Source organism: Tachysurus vachellii, chromosome 17 (genome assembly GCF_030014155.1).
Source record: "Tachysurus vachellii isolate PV-2020 chromosome 17, HZAU_Pvac_v1, whole genome shotgun sequence".
Lineage (NCBI taxonomy): Eukaryota > Metazoa > Chordata > Actinopteri > Siluriformes > Bagridae > Tachysurus > Tachysurus vachellii.
This window is the reverse complement of record NC_083476.1, coordinates 8,400,042-8,419,529: the sequence shown is the minus strand read 5'-3', so window position 1 is coordinate 8,419,529 and position 19,488 is coordinate 8,400,042. Positions and strand designations below refer to the sequence as shown.

Below are 19,488 nucleotides of genomic sequence, written 5' to 3'. Positions count from 1 at the left end.
TTTATATACGTAATAAAATACAAATATTCGAAAACAACTGCATGTTTCAGTGCACGTACGAAGCTTTTTTGACCCATTTTCGTAGCCAAACCTATCTATAGTGCGCCAACACGAGACATTCGCCCAATGAGCAACGCGCATTTTTATTACGCTTTGGTCAGAGGACGCGGGGTGCGACGGCTCACGTTTGCGCATTGCGCATGCGCGGCATTTTGGAAGTCTGGACGACGTTTTAATACGGTTGCCTTCAGAATCTGAATCAGTAAACACAACGAGTTTGGTTTTGGTTATTAACGTGCTCCTTGTACATACATATCTGGCTTATTTACGTCTCTTTGCTTACGGTTCTTTTAAGAAGCCACCATCATTATGGCGGATCCAAGAATACGGCAGATAAAAATAAAGGCTGGTGTCGTAAAACGGTAAGTGTACAAAATAACAATCTTATTTAGTGTGTAGCATAGCTGCTAATTCTCCAGAGCTAGTTTCTGCTGTAGCTAGAAACTGTGACGCACAACTAGCGGGCTAGCAGTTTATTTTCCACAGAAAGTGACATGTTGTACCTAGCATGCTAAACCTATAATACATACTTTGTATACATACTTATTACTACATAACACAGTGTTGGAGCTGTTTTTGGAGTATAAAAGCCTTACTACATTCCGGACAATTGAAAATAATAATAATAATTTAATAATTGTCATTTTCTGTAGTGAGGTTAATATTCTTTAAAATGCCCATGAAGGCTGAACGCAAAAATGTAAATAAAAGCTCTGAGAAGTTAGAGTTAAAGTTTATGGTTTGCTGCGCCATTTACTTGTGATGACATTTTGGTTGTTTTCCAAAACTGAAATGAAGCTAACATTGTGACCATGGACAGTGAGGGCTCTCAGGTTTTGAAGACAGGCAAGAGTGACATATTTTAAATATGTCTAGCACGCACCCCCCAAAAAAAAAAGAAAAGAAAATAAAGAAAGAAACTTTGACATAAAATATTCCAAAACTTAAAGATGGGGTGTACGATGTTTGAGAAATGCTTCAGAAAGCTGAGTCGGCCGACAAACAAAACAAACATGTAGCCAATGAGAAGAAAGGGGCGTGTCTTGTCAATATGCAGCAGAGAGAGTGTTCAGTGCGCATGTGTGACATTAGCCGAAAGCGGTTGAAACATTGACATGGCGGATAAAAACGAAAAGCGAAAAAAGGCTTATGATCCGTGTTAATATAGGAACAGCTTTTCCAGTGCTGGAGAGAACTGAAGGAGTGGGAAGTTAGGCACATATTCACAGATTTAAGTTTCAGAACCCAATTTTTCTCAAAAAAAATATTTGGGGAAATGTGTTTTACTTTTGGGGGAATTATTTTCATTTCATTACATTCCAAGTTTTTATGGTCTTTTATGAACTTTAAAGGGTGATAGACAATGCCAGTGCCTCCTCCCATCAAGGGCCAATTTGATAGAAATAAGTTCTCAGTTGCACACGTCATAGTTTGCCTCATTTGAGGACAGTTTCTGGGAATAGAAATCATTAGGGAACAGCTTGCTAGGTGAGCCATGGCATTGTGAAACCACAGCTCCAAGGCTGTGGTGCTTTGTGTGGTTTGGGACCAGAGGATCTTCTTTGGCTTCCTTCACAGCAACGTAATTCCAGATAAACCGCCAGAATTTGGCAATTCTGTGGAAACATTCTTGGCCAACATGCACCTGGCAACGTTGCGTTTTCAGGTATTTTCTTTATATATATTTTTTTCACACTTTTTGTGTGAAACATAAGACATCAGCAAAATGCTTTTATTGTGAAATCCCTCATTTTTCATGTCAAGCCATGTTTATTTCGACCAGAAACAATGTATCACTTTTCCTTTTATTATATCATATTTTCAATGATATAATAAAATATTTATTAGAAGGTATAGTTTATATTTCAAAACTTTAAATTTGATTTGTCCCCATATTCCCATTATAGTTCCCATTTACTGTTTGATACCCCAGAACAGAAGGAAACCTTACAATGATTCAAAGAAAATAAAGTTTGCATAAAATTTCTAATCCGTGAAGCCTAGCATGTAGCCTTTAAATCAAAACACCAATTGTCACACTAATTAGTGCATGCAGACAGGTTGCCATCTTCAGAAAGTTTGTCTACAAAGTGTAGCAAAGCTCTATGTCTATCAGCCTGTAAAATGTCTTTTTACTATTACTATTATTTAGCTATACTATATTTTTGGCACTTCATTTTAACTTTGTGCTCATGTAATCTCTGACCCAGTTATCTCTTGTCAAAGTTGCTCATATTCTTAAACTTGGCCATTTTTCCAACCTATCAACTTCCAGAACTATTTTTACTTGCTGCCAAATATATTCCACCCTTTAACAGGTGCTACTATAACAATATACTTAATGTTATTCACCTGGTTTTAATGTTAGTGGTGTGTGATAGTGGTGTACATGTGTACATAAAACTGAAATATGCTTCCCTTTCACATGCATGTCAGGATGTTGTAGTTAAAACAGAGAACATCACAATTATGAATTTGTAATCTAATCTATTTATAGAAACACTTGCTAAGGAACTGTTCACCAACACTTAGATCATCAGTATAAACTTTGTCATCTGTAGTAAGAGTTACTTTTGCATTTAAGCCTCCTCTTTTATCTCTTGCCTGGAATAATCACTGTTCCTGCTAACATTGTGATATTGTTCTGTTAAATTTATCATTAAATAATTGTTTAATTATCAACGTTAAAAGTTAAAATATTATACAATTATTTTCTAACTATAGTTTACAACTAATACCCCTGAAACCATACAGCCCTCCTGAGTGACTTCAGCTGTAGCAAGCCCATCTTTCCCCCACTGCCACACAAAAATACTATCTTGGACTAGAAGTTTTTTCCTTTGGACAGCAGCTTACTACCTGACCCTTTGCTGATACAATGAAAGATCGTGTGGGTGTCAGATGCCTCATAGGGGTCATCAGTAGGCACCCCATTGTTAAATGTTTTATTGATTTAAGCCCACTACATCTCCAGAGGGCATCCTGGGGCATCTTCTCTGCACCTGACCATGCACTGGTCATTTTGGGATCCAAATTAGTTCACCCATAACTGTGTCCTTGGCCTAATTCCCAGTGCCTTTGGTGGTCTTATTTGTGGACTAGGTCTGCATTTGATCTTTAACCAGGTGCTTGGCATCTGTTTTCAGGTAATCTGTGTGTAGAGCAGGACAGTTTATTCCTATAATATTATATGTTTATTATAATTCATTCATTCATTCATTCATCTTCTACCGCTTATCTGAACTACCTCGGGTCACGGGGAGCCTGTGCCTATCTCAGGCGTCATCAGGCATCAAGGCACACACTCTCATTCACTCACGCAATCACACACTACGGACAATTTTCCAGAGATGCCAATCAACCTACCATGCATGTCTTTGGACCGGGGGAGGAAACCGGAGTACCCGGAGGAAACACCCGAGGCACGGGGAGAACATGCAAACTCCACACACACAAGGCGGAGGTGGGAATCGAACCCCCAACCCTGGAGGTGTGAGGCAAACGTGCTAACCACTAAGCCACCGTGCCCCCTGTTTATTATAATATATATTTATATATTATGGTTATGAATAAGACTTCCTTTCATTTCCTGGAGCATGTAGATTAATTTAGGTGCTTTCTTATCATAAGTATTGTCTCAGTTGAACTGGATTATTTTAAATGGTTACCACTTTAAATGAGTGAGTCGTTTACACAAGATATTTTTATTTATAAAAATCCATAAGTCCAGTCATTCAATTACGAATATCAAGGTATAAATAGAGGCCGTGCTTTAACAGCTAAGAGTGTGAGCCATGTTCTCTTAATGCTGTGCAACATTTAATAAGCACTAAATGACCCGTTTAATATATTTCAAGCTGCATCGTGCCATCTACTCCCAAGTGTGGTGCGTGATTTCCTGTGAGATATAAACAATTAACACTGAAGGTTCTATTCATTTACTGTCAATTGTGGAAAAAATGACTGATATAGAGGCTATGCTGATGTAACCATGGTTGTCAAATCTACCCAATGGTCACATACATTTATACAGTAAAATACAGTGTTAATGTTAAATATAGAACCAAGAGGAGCGCAACAGATGTGTTCATTATGACTGGAATCTTACAGGACTCAACATACATATTATAGGTTTGATATGTTTTTTGTTTTGTTTTTTGTTTTTCAACTCACATGCAGGCAGATGAGATTCTTGTGGGACAAATAAAGGTAGCGTTATTAATACTTGTGTGTTAAATTATACATTGCGTATTTGTTTCTTGTGCCCATTCATTCGTATTTAGTAAATACTTCTCCTGGTCAAGGTTTCTGTGTTCCCTTTCTTATTTGTTTATAATTTGTACTTTGGGGAAACTTGATTCATGAGTACAAATCAGACAGGCACAACATGACGCAGTGGGATTAAGCCCTATTCGGACGGGACTAGTTTTACAGGGGGTCGATAGAGAAATTTCAGTTTCACAGACGTACTTTGTGATTTTAATCCCGTCCAAATCTGCCATGTCTGTCTTTTTCTCACATGGACCTGTGTAAAAATTCCTGGGCAAATTACCTATTGTTTTTCAGCAAAATCGGCGCTCCTCTGAGAAATCTAATCCCGTCCAGAGGTGGGTAGAGTAGCCAAAAATTGTACTCAAGTAAAAGTACTGTTACTTCAGAATAATATGACTCAAGTAAAAGTAAAATTAGACATCCAAATAATTACTTGAATAAGAGTAAAAAAGTACTTGGTGAAAAAACTACTCAAGTACTGAGTAACTGTTGAGTAACGTCTGATTTATTTTTTAACACGACAACAATCAGACAGACAAAAATACAAAATAATCTTTAGGCAAATTATGTCTCATCCAATCAATAAAATAAATTAAAATTGATTAATTACAAAATAGCTTAAATTAAAATAATTCAGGTAAAATCAAGTACTTAATAAATAAAATAATAATAAATAAAAAATAAATATGCACAAGTAACACAAATTTCCAAACCTTTATACTTTTTTACCAGGCAGAACTAGAATGAGGCAGCCCATAAATTCTCATAAACACACATTTCATTTCTTTTGTGTTGTGATTGTTGCACATTTGATGCCTTGATGAAAGGGCAATAATAATGAAATACATCTCTACTCCTTTAATTAATTTCAGGAAGCCTCTAGTACTTTCCTTAGTTTCAGGTAAGCTAAAGCTTCTGGTTGCAAAGCTGTTTTTGTTTCTCAAAATATCTTCCTTCATGTTCATCAGAAAAAAAGAAATTTATGCAGGTTTGTAACAACATGAGAGTGAGTAAATGATGACAGAATTTTCATTTTGAGTGAACTATCCCTTTAAATATGTGTGTTCGGCGCTGCAAGAAGCGACACGTCTGATGTCATCTGTTTGTCGGCTCTTGCGGCGCTGAGTAAAATTGAGCACATAAAAAAAACTCGAAACAGCTGAACTCGACAAAACTGCTGTGTTGCTAACTAACCCGTCCCGCCGCTGAGATTGAGTATGGTAACGTGACGAGACTGCACAACTACGTTTGATTGGTGAAACAGTCAGGTGGTAGAGCCTTAGCGGAAGTTTCTCTATCTGTCAAAATAAAACATTAAAATTGATGCGTAGAATACCAAAGAGGTAAAAAGAAAAGTAACGACCTCATTGTAGCCTAATGTAGCGGAGTAAGAGTAGAGTTTCTTCTTCACAAATCTACTCAAGTAAAAGTAAAAAGTATAGTGATTTAAAACTACTCCTAGAAGTATAATTTTTTCAAAAACTTACTCAAGTAAATGTAACGGAGTAAATGTAACTCGTTACTACCCACCTCTGATCCCGTCTGAATGCGAATGTCTGTGATTGCCAAAAATGTTTTTTCCAAAACGCGTTTTCTTGTCTGTTTTGGTCAACGTGAACTACCGTATTAACCCTAGCGCACCGGTATTCAAGTTTCTGCTTTCTGCTCACCAATAATGGATGTAAATGTGTTTGCTACCCTGCAAAGAAATAAAATAATGAAATCAACAAGAAGAGCCAAATCACATAAATTGTTAAGACTAATAATAAGACTAGTAATATCAGTTTCAGGTAAGAGTACTTTCATTTCTATAGTCAATTACATAACTTGAAAATTATATAAAAACGTATTTATTCCAGTTGGTTTATAAGAAGTTCTATATAAAACCATATGATGTTAAACATTTTAAAAAAATTTTTTTATTATTTTTAATATTATTATAACGTGTATAACATTTTTAAACACTTAACAAGTTAGGATGTTTACATTTTAAAGAGCTTAAATGTAAATTTACTTAATTTCAAAATACATTTGATCACGCATTCCACGCATCCTGGAAATGTGGTCTTGTGCAACGCCCACATGTAAAACACAGACACTCCTATCTCCATAATAAACACAGAGATGTTAGTCCCGTCCGAATTCATACATGAAATGACAGACATCGGCTGAAAAAAATTCTAACTCAAACATCGTTTGGAAAACTAGTCCCGTCCGAATAGGGCTTTAGTCAGACTTTCTTAAGGAGCAGGCAGAATTGAATAAAATAAAAATACATGCTCTTGGTCTTTTAATAATATAATAAGGCTTACAATAAAACATTTAAACAAACTACTACTAATAAAAAGCTGTATAACCTTTAAATTGATATTATTATTATTATTATTTTTATTATTTGCTTACTGAAACCAAAGTTTTGTTTTTACAGTTTAAGAAACAGACAAAAATGGTGCTGCCTCTGCTAATGCCCCATTTATCCTTTTTGTTGATGCTATTTCTTTCTTATCTTGAAACTTAAATAAGTCTTGTTTATTTATTGTGTGTGTGGTGGTGGGGTGTATTGTTGCAATCCAGCTGCTCATTTCTGGGCCTAGTTCAGTAGCTGGAGCTTAATAAAATGACAACAGTAATTTGCTGTTTGTCAGCAGGCACTGGCACCTCAAAACTACAGTATTAAAGGCAATAGAATGTGTGTCGCCTCTGATTCCTTTTTTCCCTTGATTTTCCAGCCCTTTCCGTTTTTCTATTACAGTGGAGAAAAATTGCACTGGCAGTGCCATTTTAAAGACTTTCAGTTCCACCATGAAAAATTAACATGAGTACGCCACTTCCATTAGCTTGTCCTTCAGTTTTCTGGGATTTATTCAGCACCTTAACCCTGTATGTCTCACATTTCTCCACATTTCTGTGTTTTCTTTATGCTCACTGCACAAAGTACTGGAACTTTCACAGAAAACTGGAAGAGTGCATTCTTTGTGTAAAGGTTTCATTGGGTTGAAATGATCATCACAGTTCAATTGTTGACTGAGTTTACATGCAGCGTGAGACAATGTACTGCGTCGGCTCAGGAAAAAACTGCATGCCTCTTACCTTTTCAAACGAACAGTGTCATTGATGCTGGCTTTAATGGTAATTCTGCCAATTGACTGTCACAGTGACTGGAAACACACACCAAATTATCTGTGCATATGTTAATTGATGTAAAATAAGTGTTAGATTATATAAGTGATTTATAAGAAAATATAAGTGACTAAAAACCGCTAAGCCACACCATTCCAGACAAGTGGCATCATTGGTCAGACGGAAAAAGCCCATTAGCTGGAATCATTATCAGTAGTGATATTTTCAAACTCCATTAGCGCTACTGCCTGCTTGAATTTATTTGCCGATTTTCGTTCATTTGTCTGAAATTGCTAAATAATTAAAATGTATCAATGATCCTAATTCCTGTTTTCAGTAACAATCAAGGAAAAGTGGTCAATTTGCCACTATGTGTGTGTGTGTGTGTGTGTGTGTGTGTGTGTGTGTGTGTGTGTGTGTTGGGCCAATGAACAATTTTTTAATGACAAAAGTTTGAAGGTCTTTAGGTGGTGTTGGATGCCTACTGCTGTTAGGCAAGTTAATTAGGAACTAAACACAAATTAAGTTAACCCTTACATTCACATTAAAAAGCAGTGTTGGATGCAAATTTAAAATGTACATGGAATTTATTTTTTTTTTTTTTTAAATAAACTATGCCTCCTCTCATATGAAAACCTAGAAGAAAGGCAGAAAATAAACTGGTAGGGCATTTTGGTTTTCCTTTTTTCATTTTTTTTGGGCTTTGAAATTATGTAATGTTGGGAACTTTACATAGTAAAAAATGAAAATGTACATTTTGACTTTCCCTTATTAAAACTGTGAATTTTAGCAGGATGCAAGTTTATACAGCAAATATGAGGAACAAATTAACAAATTATTTCATAATAAAATAAAACAAAAAAAAATTAGTGTTTCAGATCTATAATGCTTTACTGGCTTTTTTGTTTCTTTCATATACCAAACATGGCAAACAGAAAAGCTTAAACTCTTGCATTCAGATAAAAATGAGATTTAGGTTCTTTTATGTGTGATTTTGTGTAAATTGTACATTGATTAGACAATGTTTTTGTCTGTAAAATCATTCTGGGGATAAAGAATGAAAGAGTAAATTATTATTTCTTTTTGTTCATTACACCCACAACTGAGACTGTAACACTGCTCCTGACAAATGTGTCTCAATCAATCTCTGATCATTTTGCTTTATGACTGACAATCTCATATGGATGCTATAAATTGAATATGATTGAAAACAATTATTTAAAATACATTGCGTTTAGCCTAACTAGCACATTTAAATCAGCTTTCACTTTGCCCAAGCATAACAATTGTTAGAAAGTAATCTTGAGCCAAAAAAGTGCCAAAATAATCCTTAGTATTAGCAAAGAATTAGCTGGTCATGGAATAGATTCAGTCCAAATAATGTTGACTGACAGATTACAATATTATGAAATAGTCACAATATGAAATGAAAAAGGACATTGTAGGAAAAAAGCCATTTTAAAATAAAACCAGATCGCAATATATTGTGTTCTTCTGTATTTATTACATTTGACATTAGTACTCATTTCATTAATTACAAAGTAATCATCTTTATTTAATTTTGACTAAAACAATATTCTACAAATGTCACCTTCACTGGTACCTTTAAATCTGTGATTTAAAGTAATCCAGCATAATTAAAGTTTTGGCCGTGTTTTTTAAATCAAGGAGTGGTGTGTTCAAAATGTTAATATTTCAATAACATACACGTACATATTTATAACCAGGTAAATATAACACAACACTGTGATTTAATGTGTACATACATGTGTACATAGCAACCTGGATAAACCCAGGTCCATGACATCTCTTTTGCCTTTTTTAGGCTGGCTAAGGAAGAGGTCTTCTACATAAAGGAGGCAAACGAGCAGGAAGAGAGAGTCGAGCGTCTGAAAGCTGAGGCAAAGGATGAGTATCTGATCAAGAAACAGGTAAATGCAAAATACAAAAGATAACAGGATTTAATAAAGAACTTGTTTATGTAGAGCACATATAACTTGGTCTTTGGTTGTGAGCAAGTAATGAATTACAATAAATTTGTCTGGAAGAATGAGAGAAATTATTCTGACAAGTTTGTTGAAGGCGACCTTTGATTCAAGCATTCTAGTTTCTAACATTTCAAAAGTTAAAGTTCATTATTTAATAGTAATTAATAGCAGTTCATTATTTAATAGTAATATAATATTTTACTAATATTTTATATATAATTTTTTATTTCCTATAGCGCCTTTAAAATTACATCTCAAAGCACTTTACAAAAGCAAATAAAACAACAAAAATACACACAATATAAAGATTAAAATTAAAGCAACAAGAATAGACTATAAAATAAGCACAATGTAAAATTACAATTAGCCAATTAAAAGCTATTCTAAAAAAAATGAGTTTTAAGCTGAGATTTAAAAATGGCAAGAGATTTTCCTTGCCTTATCTCAGTTGGTAAATAAATTTGCCAGTAGACCCCTGAAAATGCTGTTTGTATAAGTATCAAAAATAAATGCAGACTAGTCATTTTTAGAACTACCTATTGCTGCAATTTAGATCAATTGGGTTTAGATCAAGTTCCTACCAGCTTTGCAAAGGTGATTTTCATTCATTCATCCTGACAAATCTCCAGTTTCTTTAGGTCATGTTTGTTTACTGGAATTTTCCAACAGTGCCACATATTCTCTACAGGATACAGACTTGACCTAGCCACTATGAAACGGTCACTTTATTTTAACCACTCCCTTCAATTTGGTCATCACCTTCAGAGTATGTCGTTGAGTGGAAGAGTTGCCAAAGTGCAGACTTCAACCCCATAGACCATCTGTCAAGATACCTGAAGTCAATCAAGAAATCTCCTATCCAATCTGATTCGAGCTTAAGAGGATCTGCTAGAAAGAACTGGAGAAACTGTTCAAATAAATTTTACAATCTTTTTTGCAAAGATTGTAGACACTTACCAAAGAAGACTTGAGGATGTAATTGCTGTCAAAGGTGCTTTAACAAAGTATAACACCTGAATATATCATTTCAATACTTACCTAAGATATGCAAAAATTACAAAAAATTGTTTTTGCTTTGTGTGTAATAACCAGAAAAATAACTCTAATCCATTTTAAATGAAATCTTTAACATAACAGCCTCAATTCCTCATGGCATGGATTCCAAAAGAAAATGGAAACATTTCTTTGAGTAAATTTCTTTTACTTAATTCATGCAGATTTCAAGTATTTAAAATGCTTTTTCAACTTTGCTTTGGGCTTTGGTTCCATGTTCAGTTGGGTTCTGATATGGTGACTGGGATGGCCCCTGGAAAAACAATGAATTCATCGTCATATAAACAGTTTGAGATGACTTTTGCAGGTGGTCAACAACAATACTTAATAAGGCTGTGGTATTCCTTGTGGCCCCACCACTTGGCCCCACCACTTTCTTCTTCTACTTTTGGCTTTTCCCGTTGAGGGTCACCACAGCGAATCATCTGTTTCCACCTAACTCTATTTTTGGCATCCTCTACTCTCCCACCAATTACCTTTATGTTCTCTTTCAACACATACATATATCTCCTCTTTAGGTTTAATCCTGGTCTCTTACCTGGCAGCTCTATCTCCAACATCCTCCCCATATAACCATCTCTCTCCTCTGCACATGTAAAACCATCTCATTCTAGCCTTTCTGACCTTGTCCCCAAAACCTGAGCCAACCTGAGCTGTCCCTCTTTATGTGCTTGTTCCTAATCCTGTCCATCCTCATCACTCGTAAAGAGAACCTCAACATCCTCATCTCTGCTACCTCCATCTCTGCCTTATGTCTTTTCCTCATTGCTACAGTTTCTAACCCATACAGCATAGCTGGTCTTGTACACCTTTTCTTTGATTCTCTACTGAAATGATAACACAAACTCACCTGTGACGAGAGGTTATAATAACCAAATGTTTCATTATTCATCAGAAGAGATCTCAGAACATTCATCATGCTTTGATGCAAATGGGTTTCCAACAGCCATAAAAATGCACATTTTATTGTGGTATGAATCTGCATAGGCTAATAGGCTAGGACACCACCAAGTTTTGAAATGAGTAAAAATATTGGCTTTGGTTTTAGACACATGTTTTCACTTGTCTTTTCTTTATCCTTTTTTTGTTGTGTGACCAAGAGTGAGAGTGATTGCAAGCAACCGAGAGACGGACTGAGAGCAAGCGCGATCTCACTCACATCTGAAGTAGAAGCAGAGAAAGCTTTGCTTTGATAAGTGTGTCTGATGATAACCAAGGTGTTTGCGTGTGTAACAGGTGGAGGTGTTGCAGGAGTCGAGAATGATGATTCCAGACTGTCACCGCCGTTTAGCAATGGCTCATGCTGATCTGCAGCAGCTGTTGGTGAGCTGAAAAAACACCCCTACCTCTATTTGATGACCAAATCAGTCATCTGTGTGAATTTTTCAAATCACACTGAATAGTATTTGTGAAATCTTGTGTATCTTTGTGTGTATGTAATATTCTAATGTTGCATACATCTGACTAGTGTCAAGACTAGATTTAAAATAAATGTTTCATTTTTAGCCAATTAGCCCAATGCCATGTGCAGAATGACAGTTATTGTTTTCTTTCATTAAACATAGTCTGCCTTTTTAGTAATTCTCTGACTACTAATGAAGTCATTTGTTGTGTTTTTTAGTCACTGAGCAATGCTTGTTAAGACATTATATAACTAAACATTATAAAGGGAGACCAATTAATGTCATACCAGCACTGAGCTTTTACTTTATTAGGAATAAAGTGAGATGTTAAATGGCAATGCCTTATACTAGTGTGTACATATTGTATAGTGAAATACAGTTAGGTAAATTACATTTCAGGAAAATTTTAAATTGCATTATTAGCCAATTTTAAATATATTTGAGAAGGCATTGAAGTCTAATTCTAATTTTACTTTATTTTTCTACCTGTCAGCTACCTACTGTATCAGGCACATCAGTGCAGGGCTAACTGAGAAAATGTGGATTCAGTAGTGATTTATGTCAGTTGATTGGCATTATTTTGTATTCCAGGAAATGGTGGTGGATCTGGAGGAATTGGAGGAATTCAAGGAGGCCAGAAGTGTTTTAGACTCTGTCAAACTAGAGGGATGATGTAAACACACCTGCGCAACACATGTCCATTCCATTAGTCAGGACTTCTTAATGTTGATTCACACACAAGTCTGATCATTGTTTTGTATTTATTTTGTATTTATTGTTAACACAATGAATATACCATGCCGCTGTTGATTTTTCAAAGTTGCAAAATGGAATAAACTATACATGTACTATATGTGTTATTACTATACAACATTTTGCATTTATTTCCAGCTGTATCCTCGAAACAAATCTAAAAATCGTTAGTGCTGGAAGCTTAAAAAAAGGGTGTGGACTTGATGGAGGGTCATCAACTTGTGTGCCACGTCCAGAGTGTAATCAAGGTTGGGCTAAAAGTTTATAAATAAAAGATAAAATACATTCATACATGTGTTGGAGCCCTATACTTTTGTTAGGGTGAGTTACCTTTCTCCTTACACTAATATAATAAAACAAGGGCCTGGAAGCCTGCTGTATTTGTTAGGAATTCTAGGCACTCAAACATGACAATGGAATTGTTAAGATTTTATTTTTGTTGATTCAGAAGTGCAAATATCTACTATTTTTCAATTGCTCAACAAAACCTCATTACCCAAGGTCAAAGATGATGATGATGATGATGATGATGATGATGATAACGGCCACCATTGGAATTAATGCTCTTCGTGGAATTTATACATCGAAATTGTACATTGACAGGCCTGCCACTGGTGTATTTAGAAACACAATGCTGAAAAGCCTTGCACACAATATTAGAATGAAAAAAATAAAAGGAAATTTAAACTAGAAACTGTTATTAAAATGTTTTTAATGCCACTGGAAATATGCCTCATCCTTATACCTACATCTGCAGGTGTCCTAAGAAATCTTGGCAAAGTGGCCAGGTAGTACTAATGCTTTATTTGCTCCAATTACAGTCTGCTATTAAAGAATATGGACTTTTTAAATGGTTGGCATTTGAAGTGGCTGATTCAATACTTTTGGTAGCTCACATAGCCATCAGCCATTTCTCCTCAGATTAGATTCTAGTCAGAAGGCATTAAGGGAACTCCATAAACAAACCTTAATAATTTGGAAGGCCAGGAGGGTATGAACATAGTATAGGAAGAGCTGTAGGATATACCAGGCTACTGGATGAACACACCTGAGGCTTGTACTTGTGTTCTCATTCATGTAATTATCATAGCAGCTGGAACATGCACAAAATCAACCAATAACAGGTCGAAAACTTGTTTGTGCAAAAAAAAAAAAAAAAACATCCAGTAAGTGGCAGTTCTGTAGACAGAAATTGGATGTTGGTGAGAGAGGTCAAAGAGGAATTGGCAGACTGGTCCAGTCAAAATACAGATCATGTCAAACTGGTCCAATGAACATGTCAGTGAGTTCATTGTACTTCAGTGACCTACACAGTCACAAAATCTGAATCTAGTAAAGCCCCTTGGAATGTGGTCAAACAGGAGATTTGTAAAATAAATGGGCAGCTGACAATTCTGCCGCAATAGTGTGATGCAATCATGTAAACAGCAACAGAAATCTGTAAATTATATAGAAAAAAAACAGGTGAAATTTTGCTATTTTTGGAGATTGTTCCCCTGGCACCAAGTCTCCAGGATTTTAATCTTCTTGAGGTAGACCCTCTCATCACTGTTGGAGATAAGGCTGTGCTCAAAGTGGTATGACGGTAGCCAATATCACTGATGCCGTCTTATAAATGGATATCCCTGGCGAATTATAACTGCTTGAAATTGCTATTCAGTTTCTTTCAAATGGCACCTATGTGATCTATAATGGCAAAAAAGTAACACCACAAGTCATGTATTTTTACTCTAATTGTAGCTAAAATGACACCCTCAGGTCTGCATGCACAATCCACTGCTGTTCACCTTGCTGACTCATCAAGTTCACCGATGGCACGACTAGTGGGTCTCATCAGCAAGAACAACGAGTCAGCATACAGGGAGGAGGTGCAACATCTAACCACCTGGTGTAGAGCCAACAACCTGTCTCTGAATGTTGATAAAACTAAAGAGATGGTTGTTGATTTCAGAAGAGCACAGAGCGACCACTCTCCGCTGAACATCAACGGATCATCGGTAGAGATCGTCAAGAGCACCAAATTTCTTGGTGTTCATCTAGCGTAGAACCCCACCTGGTCGCTCAACACCAGCTCCATCACCAAGAGAGCCCAGCAGCGTCTCTACTTCCTACGAAGACTGAGAAAGGCACATCTCCCTCTCCCCATCCTGACCATGTTCTACAGAGGAACCATTGAGAGCATCCTGAGCAGATGCATCACTGTCTGGTTTGGGAACTGTACCATGTTTGATCGCCTGACCCTGCAGCGGATAGTGAGGACAGCTGAGAAGATCATTGGACTCTCTCTTCCTTCTATCATGGACACTTGCACCACACGCTGCATCCGCAAAGCCAACAGCATTGTGGATGACCCCACACACCCCTCACATACACTCCTCACCCTCCTGCCGTCTGGAAAAAGTTACCGAAGCATTTGGGCCCACACGACCAGACTGTGTAACAGTTTCTTCCCACAAGCCATCAGTAATTCTCAATAACTGAACTGAACTGTACTGACCACAACATACACACGCTCATCATCTCTATGGACTGCACAGACCTACACCAAATACACACACTTCCAATATACATTCATCAAACTGTTTACATGCTGTCTTGCACACTTTTTTACTTTTTTGCTCTTTGCACACACTGTCTAATCATTTCTGTCGTTTTGCACATACTGTACAATATTTGTTTGCTGTTTTTGCACAAATCCTATACATTATCTCAGGGACCTGCTGCTAAGAAACTGTGTTCATTCTAGTATTACTGCACGCAATATTGTCTGAACATACAGTATTTACACTGGTCGGCGCTGTTTCTGTTTATTGTCTTTTGTGTATTGTCTTTTTTGTATTTTTCTTATTGTTTTGTAACTTTTCGTCTGCACTGTCTTTTGTTCTGCACTGTCCTGTCTGTCCTGTTTGTCTTGTCCTGCACTGTTTGCACCAGTTGGCATGGTTGCACTGTATATGGCTTTATTTATTTGTTTTATGTAGCACCACAATCCTGGAGAAACGTTGTCTCATTTCACTATGTACTGCAACAGCTATATATGGTTGAAATGACAATAAAGCTTCTTGACTTGACTTGACTGTTGACCTCCAGGACTGCTACAATGCTCATTATGTCTCCAAGGCATAGACACAATTTATTGATCTATGGCTTTAGACCAGCCTTTGTAGAAAACAGCATCTTTGTTGTCCACAATGAGATGGTAAGAAACACTCTCATGCCATTAGACTATTAAACTTTTTTCTTGTTTCTTATTCTTAATATTTTCTAATTGTCAAAGTAATGTCTGCATAGTGTTGTACATTTGCTGTATGATTTGACATCAGCTAAATAAAAAGAGTAAATAAACCATATTACCGTCATCAAAAACATACAGGGCATAAACAGTGCTGATGTCTAATGTGAATACTTATCAAGAAGGCCTCAACAGATGATCTGGAGGCCTTCCTGGACCATTTTGAGCATGCAGCAGCTGAGTTGGAATAAACAGAGGAGGAAGGAACCCTGTCATTCCTACCCTTGATATTAGAGGAAGCCTAGCTGGGAGCCCAGCAGCTGCCTCCACAGACACAGCTGCAGTATTCCAGCATACAGTGGGTGGTGCTGCAGAGCCTTGATTACATACCTGAGAAGCATCACTGACACTTCAGGTGATGGCAGAGAAGCAGGACATGGAACTGGCCCACCTAACTGGACAAACCTGTATGGCTGGAAAAGGATCATTTAACAGCGTCCCTGTTCCGGACATACCTTTCTCTCTCTCATCCTTGGTCATCCCTTTCCTTACATCCTTTATGCACTGCATGCTTCACAAACTGTACAAATTATTAGGGATTAAACTGATTTCTCACTAGTGTTTGCCATTGACAACAACAATGGGCAGGTCTAACAGTTTAATTGAACACTTAAAAATATGATTCAAAGTTTGCTCAAAAAAGATGCTCAGAATTGGATAAGAAGCTGGAATCTTTGTTATATGAAGAATAAAAAGTCTCACAAGCCTGGGGTTTTCCCCATTTGAGTCATTGTATTGATGCAAGGATTGTGGTGTTTTATATGTTATTATGGAAAATTTCAAACAACATAAGACTCTGGATATGAGGGCAAAGCACCTTAGTCTTGAGAAGTTGACTATGAGGTCAGATGAATGAATAGTTGATGCATGTCTAGTGTGGTTTAAGTAGAGAATAACTACCAAATCATGCATATCATGCATCAAATCAAATCATTTTTCACTTCATCGTAACCACAAGTGAACAGGTGGTGAAAATATTGTGTGCATTGTCCATATCTGTGCAGTATAACATACAAGTATGCAAATCACGATATACACAATAACACCTGTAGAGCATGTACAATATTTACATCGGAAAATATAAAATCTAAAAAAAATAATATGACAACAAACACAGTATACAAGTAGGACTCAATTCATGGTATACATATACACAATAGTGATATACTATGTGTAAGTGCATTATTCAGTAGTGTAAATGGAATAGTAAGTGAAATTCAGAATATTGTTGTGAGCACAGTCAAAATTACTGGAATGTATTCCTGTGCTGCGAAGTGCATGAGGCACATTGTAGCACTTAGTAGAGTCTGATTATGAGATCTTCTGTCAGTGAGAAGCCAGCATAAATGTAAATGATAAAGTGCAGTGCATAGAGGGTGTAGTGTGCTATGCTTGTGGTGGTGCCATTAGGTACAACAATCTGATGGCCTGTGAAAAGAAGCTGGCCTATAGCCTGCGGTATGCAATACTGTGATACTATCTGCCTGGTAGTAGCAGTAAGAGCAATCCATGTCTCAGGTGGCTGGAGTCTCTGATGATCTATTGTGCTTTCCTCTCAGATATGTAAGAGGGCTGTCTGTATCACTAGCTGTGGGTGTTGAGTGCATATATAATGCAGCCAGTTAAGCTGGTCTCCATGGTGCAGGTGTAGAATGAATTGAGGATGCTTAGGCTCATACCAAACTTCTTCAGCCATCTGAGAAAGAAAAGGCACTGATGAGCTTTCTTCACCATTGCCTCAGATTTAATGAACCATGTGAGGTCACCAACCTAGTGATATGAACAAAGAGGAAGATACAGCTGTTGACCTGTTCTAATGGTGTCTCATACAGTAGATAGTGATGGGTGTGCACCAAGTCTTGTCTCCTAAAGTCCACTTCAATCTCATTGATCTTGGTGTTGAGCAAGAGGTTGTTTCATCATTGTTGATCTGACCAACCACCATGGTTTCATCCACATATTTGATAAGTGGAGCTGTGTCTGGACACAGTTATTGATGTATAAGAAGTATAGAAGAGGGCTGAGGACACAGACAGCAGAAAGATGTTGCTGCAAATTCTGAAAATGTGTCTATCCCAGACAGAGGCTGATGACTTTCAGCATGCAAAACAAAAATTGCAGATAAACCAAACAAAAACTGCAAAACCTGAAATACAATTTTCTTAACATTTTTTACACCTGAAAAGGTGTAATGTCAAAAAGGTTGTTATTATAAATAGCATGGAGTATAGCGGTTTAAGGTTCCTACATTTTTTGAACTAATGTTGAATTACTTTGCGTAACAAGCTATCTTGTTATCTATAAACAAATCTATGGGCATAGCTTCTAGAGTCATCTCCAGATTTTGATAAACTAATGGGTATTTGCTGACTAAGAGAAAAAATGATTATGCTCGATTACAGATTTGTCATTTTGTTATTTATTAACAGAGCCTTAGGCCTGATTAGCTTTATGACATAATTATAAACCTCATTTAAAAAATATAGTAATTTGCCAATCACAAATTACAGCTAAACATGTGACTTGCAACCCCAAACCATGTACCTTGCATGTTACCAAAAAGGCTGATGACCAGCAATGTAGATATGAACATTCCGACAACAAGAGCCATCGATCTGTCTAAAGGTTATAAAACGTAAAGGGACATTTGAAAATGTGCTCAAAAACTGTTGACTGCAAAGAGTCTGGTGTGAGAACACCAGAATACTTCACCACCAGTGAATCCAGTGGACGCTGGCCATCTGCCTGGACAACTTAATCAGGAACAACTTAATCAACTGCTGCCTGATCCTCCCTGTGAGGAGTTTCCGGGGCCCATGTAGATTGGCCGAACTGGAGTGTCAATGTAGGAATGCCAGCTCCATTCCTCAGGAACGTTTCTAATTATGCTTCTATTGTAGACATGCTAGCCGTCACTGCACAATCTGCCCAGCCCACCCTCCAAACAGAACCCAACCCCAACTTTCCAAAAAAAAAAAAAACACTAAGGTGAGCACTAACTACTTAAAACTTACTCTGCAAATACCAGTACTTATTCGCCATTGTCAGGACAGGCTGTTGGTAACATATGGTAACAGTAACGGAGTTACTTTATTTAAAAAGTAATGCATTAGAGTATTAGTTACTGTCAAAAGTAACTGCATTACTAGTAACGTTACTGCCCAACATTGGTGACATCACTCCGCATTTGTTCCGGTGAGGGACGCCGCTCTGCTTCCAGTTGCCCACGGAGGACGCCGCCTCACTTCTTGCCAGCGGAGGATGCCACCAACCCAGTTTTTTTTTTCGGTGCCCTACGACATCGCCCTGCACCTGTTCCAGTGGGGGACGTCACTGCACTTCCTGGTTTTCCATGGAGGATGCCGCCTCACGTCCTGTCTGCAGGTGGTGTTGCAGGTCTGTATTTTGCCCCATGGATATTTTTGTTTATTTTTTCTCCGTGGCGGAGGATCTTTCCTGCCCTCCCTCCCATTTTGTTTTTTTGGACATGGGTCTGATGTTGTGCTCGGCCCTTCTGCTCAGCTGTGGTTGTGCTCTCAAGATTTCT

General features: G+C 37.1%; 1 protein-coding gene across 1 annotated transcript; it reads left to right on the top strand.

Annotated features, from left to right (window-relative positions):
• Nucleotides 1–208: 208 nt before the first annotated feature.
• Nucleotides 209–12,749, top strand: LOC132860141 (tubulin-specific chaperone A-like). Its single transcript, XM_060891235.1, has 4 exons — nt 209–422; nt 9,278–9,383; nt 11,730–11,816; nt 12,488–12,749. Exons 1-4 carry the CDS (start codon nt 370–372, stop codon nt 12,566–12,568), a joined length of 327 nt encoding a protein of 108 aa, XP_060747218.1. The 5' UTR covers nt 209–369; the 3' UTR covers nt 12,569–12,749.
• The last annotated feature ends 6,739 nt before the right edge of the window (nt 12,750–19,488 follow it).